The sequence below is a fragment of the Eumetopias jubatus genome, unplaced genomic scaffold (genome assembly GCF_037043125.1).
Source record: "Eumetopias jubatus isolate StellerSeaLion01/CBP00866 unplaced genomic scaffold, mEumJub1_p1.0 scaffold_13, whole genome shotgun sequence".
NCBI classification, from domain to species: domain Eukaryota; kingdom Metazoa; phylum Chordata; class Mammalia; order Carnivora; family Otariidae; genus Eumetopias; species Eumetopias jubatus.
The window spans coordinates 18,951,460-18,957,459 of record NW_028274819.1 but is presented as its reverse complement, the minus strand read 5'-3'; the positions used below and the strand labels follow the sequence as shown (position 1 = coordinate 18,957,459).

Below are 6,000 nucleotides of genomic sequence, written 5' to 3'. Positions count from 1 at the left end.
GAGAGGGAGTATTTAGAAGGTCCACAGTAAGTGCATGTAACTGGAGGGAAGATGTTCCGTGAGGGAGACATAGAAATGGGAGATGCAAGCCTTTATTCGGAAAAGTTTATGGGAACAATGACAGAATATTTAACAGTGATACAGAAGTATTTAATACAGAGGGGAAAATAAAACCAAGACTCCACGCCCACTTTTTACTACCATCTTCCCATTCACTAGTGGCTTCTCAGACCCCATTCCCTCCTAGATCCCGAGCTCGAACGCAGCTGGGTCTCCCTGGCCAATCGGAGCGCAGTCTCCCGCTGTCGTGAGGACCACTGCAGCCAACGAGAGACCTGGGCGATTTGGTGGGGTGAGACCTGCCGCCCTCTGGCGGAATCCTGGGGGCGTGGTGACGCGTTGGGCGGGGCTGAAGTGTGATTGGCAAGGAACCGGCTCGGAACAGAAACAGGGCCCAGTGCGCGCGTGAGGGGACATGGGAGGGGTAGCGAAACTGGAATCAGCCAGTGGCTGACGCACTACGCACAGCGGGAACGCTAGATCACCAATGGCGGCACGGATATGGCGCCGCGGGCGGGGTTTAGGCCGAAAGAGGCGCCGGGGCAGCGCCTGTTAGTGTCGTCCTCACCGTCACGGCGGGCGCCTCTTCCTGGATTCATTCATTCGTTTTTGCATTCACGAAGGTAGTAAGGCCTAGTTGAAAGCCATGGAGAGCGCTTTTCCTGCCGCCGGCTTCTTGTACTGGGTAGGCGCAGGCACCGTGGCCTACGTGGCCCTGCGCATCTCGTACTTGCTCTTCACGGCCCTTCGGGTCTGGGGTTTGAGTCACGAGGCCGGGGTCGGACCCAGGCTCGGAGAATGGGCAGGTGAGTGCAATCCAGCGCCGCCGGCCCCCTCGCTCTTGGGGCGGCTCGCGGGGCTCCAGGCCGGGGTCTGGCCGGTGCTGACCACGTCCGGGCCCAGCGCCTGGCCTTCCCCTCTTCAGGTCCCTTCTCCCTCCTGAGGCCCCTGCGTCCCTCGTACCCGCCCGGCCCCTTATACGGCTGCTGGCTTGTCTGGACTTGTAGAGTTCTTAAATAGTAAATACGTTGTCGGCCCAACTCAGCGAATCTGAAGTGCCACTTGGTGCACTTGGTGGGTGCTGGAGCAATCTGGCCTGAACTCCCAGGGACTTGTGTCCTTTAAGCCATTCCGGGTTCATGGCCGGGAGTCCGTCACCTTGCTGCCTCCTCAGTCACACTGCGCACCGAGGTTCGCCCCTTGTTCAGTGTTTTTAAAATAAAGTTTTTCGTTTGATTGGAATAGGGGTCCCCTGCTAAGGGTGAAAGGCATTCTGTTGACTTTTTTGGGGGTGAAGATGGACGAAGAGGACATAGAATTACAGAAGTCTTTCTGCTTTTTGGAAACTTGCCTCTCTCCAATTACTTGGATTCGGCCTAGTTCATGTAATTTACAAGGTTTTTGTTTTGTTTTTAATTTCTCCTTAAACTTTTCTGGAGGCCTGATGTGTAACATTACTGCCTCTGCAAAACGGTATCTCTCCGTGTAGAAATCAGAAATACTTTGGCAGAAGGACACTTACAGGAAAAAGTTTTCCCCCAAAGAGTAAGCTAAACATACGGATCTTGTTCCATTCAGTTGGAGGATTTTAAAAGTAGAAGAGAAAGGTCAGATTGCAGAAGTTGGGAAAATTACCTGCAGGGAAGTTTTGCCCTGGCTTTTCTTTCTTTTTTGTTGCTTTTCTGTATTTTTCCTTTCTTTGGGCTTTTTTTCTTTTTAAATCAAGTGGTGGGCTGTGGTCGTTCTCTGTGATTATTCTGCTATTTCATTATTGAATATACACTTCACCAAGCATTTGATTGAATTTTGGGATGGTTAGGGGTTGCTTTCAGACTAGGCTCCACTAAGGTACACAAATAATGGAACTCCATGTTCTTCACTTTATTCATTCAAAACATTTAAATAACTTAGTAGGAAAAACCTTTTTGGGACAGCAATGTAAAGAGAACACATCTCAAGTAGGAATGGATATGTAAGAGCTCTGTCCATGATGTGAAGCAGCTTGTTCACATTATAATACTCATTTTTAAAAAATCACTTAGTGGTTTCTGATATTCCTTGAAAAACAAGTGAAGTGCTCAACTAGATTGTAATAAAGTTTATGATTTCACAATTGACTTGCCCAACTTCTTGTTTGTCACATTTGGAAAACTAGCTTGTCAACTTTGGAGATAGTTACACAAGATTCCAGTGCATTAGGAAATCACATATCAAGATGAAGTTTTGTAAGCAAAGAGTCATGTTAATAACTTTTTTTAAACGATCTAAAGTAGACCGTAGTGTAATAACTCAGATGGTCCAAATCATCATTGAAAAGATTTGTCCCAGAGGAAGGATACTTGCTAAATTGAAGGAAGTGTTTAAAAGATTTAGAAATGAATTTTGAACCAGAACACTGGGATGTAACAGAGGATCATAGTATCATAAGGTGACACTGTGATTGTTAAGTTCAGTCTACCCTGGATTGTTAGAAAAATCTCTTTTTTAAGTACTTGAGCAGAAGAAATGATCAAGTTGTTATTTGTAACATTACATATATGTGGTGGCCTGGATCTTAAAATATTTTCTTTACCTCTCCAAATTCAGGGAATCTTTGAAAAACAAAATTAAGAGTACTTCATCTTAAACAGGTTCTTTGTATCATTTGGAGGGATGAACTGAAATAATTTGACAAACAAAGCAGCAGAGATGACACTTGAATAATTAGAGTTAAATGTGATTCAAATTAGGTAGATAATTTTTTCAGTCGAGGTTAGGATTATTAGAATTAATTTTTGTGTCTAAATAGCACTAATAAGTTTTCTCCCCTATAAAATTGGTATCTTCATCCTGTGCAGCCTTCTTTGAATAAATGGTGGTAGCAGGCAGTTTTAGGGAGACATTTTCTACTTTCTAGTACTAACATATAACATCTTCCTCTCCATAACAATTAAATACTTTATGATATATTAATGTGCATTGAGTTGATAATGTATTTTTATTCTTGTTATTCTTAAGTGTCTTCATGTGAGTATGTTTAATTTCTCCTCAGATTTTAGAATCTGAAGGAGCAGGAGTGTGGGTCCCCATTTTTTTTTTTTTTTTGTCTTTTCCCACAGTAACTGGTGTATTGATCAGATTTAAGTGCTTCTAAACTTAAAAACAAAAGCTTGGAAAAATAAATAAGTCATGGGGATGTAATGTACAGCATGGCAACTATAGTTAATAATACTTGACTGAAAATTTGAAAGTTGCCGGGAGATTAAATCTTAAAAGTTCTGGAGCACCTGAGTGGCTCAGTCAGTTAAGTGTCTGCCTTCAGCTGGGGCCCTGGGATCGAGCCCCGCATCGAGCTCTCTGCTCAGCGGAGAGCCTGCTTCTCCCTCTGCCTGCCACTTTGCCTATCTGTGCTCTCTATCTCTCTGTCAAATAAATAAATAAAATCTTTAAAAAAAAATCATAAGTTCTCATCACAAGAGGTTTCTGCCTGGCTCAGTCGATGGAGCATGTGACCCTTGATCTTGAGGTCATGAGTTCAAGCCCCACTTTGGGCAGGAAAAAATTCACAAGAAAAAAATTCTGTAAATATGTATGGTGATGGATGTTACCTAGACTTACTGTGGTGATCATTTCACGATATATACAACTATCAAATCGTGGGGTGCCTGGGTGGCTCAGTCGGTTGGGCGGCTGCCTTCAGCTCAGGTCATGATCCCAGGGTCCTGGGATCGAACCCCACATGGGGCTTCCTGCTCGGCAGGAAGCCTGCTTCTCCCTCTCCCACTCCTCCTGCTTGTGTTCCCTCTCTTGCTGTGTCTCTCTCTGTCAAATAAATAAAATCTTAAAAAAAAAAACAACTATCAAATCGTTTACGTTGTACACCTGAAACTAGTATAATGCTGTATGTCATTATATCTCAACAACAACAAAAAAACAAACAAAACCCCAAAAGCTTGTAAAAACATGAAAACAGGTCTGCTTTGCAATCAGTAAAAATATTTCAGACCACATATTCTTTAATCTAGTTAGGGTTTTAAGACCATGCATTACTTGGCCCATACCCTAGTTTATCTCTTTCCTGTAATTGAGAGTTAAGTCATCTCTTTTCCCTAGTTCTCTCCAGTACCATTGCCACTCAAGTGAGTTACGCTGATTTCACCAGGTCCCTAGTAGATGGGTTTTGCCAATTTTGCCTGTCACTGTTACGGGATACTTCCCGTATTTCTTAGAAGAACAAAGAGCTCCTGTGGAACTGGAGCTTTAGTTCCTTGAAGGTCACTGTAGCGAGTAATCAGAAGAAGATTGCTAACAAAAGTGGTCAGTTTGTACTAAATAAAGGAGAGAACAGTCATTACTGTGGAGAAATAAAGAATGTAATCTGTAGGCTTTGGTTTGAGCATAGATAAAGTTTGCATTTATTTTAGCAATTTTCATCATTGCAATTCATCTAAAATGATTGATATTGAAATAACGTGGAGGTGAGAGATGGAAAGGCAAGGTAAGTATACTTCTAAAGCCAAGATATTTTATAACTTTAAACCCAAGACAGCACTCTGAGCTCTTATTTTTAGTTTTTAATAGAGAGGATATTGCTCCAGGCAGCAAAGAATAAAGGATCCACTAAGCAGTTAGATTTAAAAAATAGCTTTATTGAGATATAATTTCTATACCATACAATTTACCCATTTTAAAGTGTACAGTTCAAGGGGCGCCTGGGTGACTCAGGTGTTTAAGTGTCTTCCTTCGGCTCAGGTCCTGATCTCCAGGTCCTCCTAGCTCAGCGGTGGGGTTGCTTCTCCCTCTCCCGATCCCTCTCCCCCAGCTGTGCTATCTTTGTCTCTGTTTCTCCTTCTCAAACGAATAAGTAAAATCTTTAAAAAAAAATTAAAGTGTACAGTTCAAGATTTTTATTATAGTTACAGGGTTGTGCAACCATCATAATCTAATTTTGGAACATTTTCATCTTCCTTAAAAGAAACCCTGTACCCATTAGCTGTCACTCCCCAACCCCCACCCCCTCAAGTCCTAGTCAACCACTAATCTACTTTCGGTCTCTCTCTGTACATTTATATGTGTGCCTATTCTGGATATTTCCTATAAATGGTATCCTACAATGTGAAGTATTTTGTGACTGGCTTTCATTTAGCACGTTTCCAAGGTTCCCCACATTGTAGCTTGTTTCAGTGCTTCCTTTCTTTTTATCGCTGAATAACACTCCATTCTGTGGAGTGAGTTTAGATTTTGCAAAGGGTCTTTACCTCTGCATTTTGCTGTCTGCACATCTATATTAGCAGATCCCTGAGATTTTGCAGCTTTGGATCCTGATGAAACTCATTTGGCCCTGTGGTATTCCAAGCTTTTTCTAATTCAGTTGACAATGAAGACTTAGAAAGGTCATGGGGTGGTGGGCTTCTTTTGTAGAAAAGCCATTCATCAAGCTGGCTTTGCTTAGCCAAGCTTCAAGAATCAAAGGATTCTCAAAATCGGGTGTGGTGCATAATTTCTGTTTTTACTTTGGATAACTACACAGGATTGGTCTAGTTACCTCCAGTGGCTAAGGGCTGCTTGAGTAACCAGGGCCCACTGGCAGTAGGTCCCTTTCTTTAACTGGGCTTTGAAGGTATCACACGATTTGAGGAATTATGTATGAAATGCCAAGTCATATTAATAACTGCCATTTATTGAATGCTTGAAGTATTCCAGGCATTTGCCATAGATTATCTTTGATCAGTCTTTGAGCTCTGCCCTATTATCCCCAGTGTATAGAGAAAGAAACAGAGGCTTAGGTAAATGACTTCCTTTGTCTTTGGTTTCATAGCTAGTGAGTTGGCAGAAGCCAAGTTGTCCATTCTACAACATGCATGTGCTTATGCGTTGGTATTGGTTTATAGACTGCATGGGTACTTGGGGTTGGATTCCTTTATATCTTAGGAACATACTGCTTTATTTTATTTTTTATTT

The 6,000-nt window shown here is 42.3% G+C and overlaps 1 protein-coding gene across 1 annotated transcript in view; it reads left to right on the top strand.

Moving 5' to 3' along the window:
- The first annotated feature begins 565 nt into the window (after window positions 1–565).
- Window positions 566–6,000, top strand: part of HSD17B12 (hydroxysteroid 17-beta dehydrogenase 12) — a 166,734-nt gene continuing 161,299 nt past the window's right edge. The window contains exon 1 of the mRNA XM_028111182.2: window positions 566–866. Coding sequence (XP_027966983.1) covers window positions 707–866 — 160 coding nt within the window. The 5' untranslated portion in view covers window positions 566–706. The remainder of the gene's footprint in view (window positions 867–6,000) is intronic.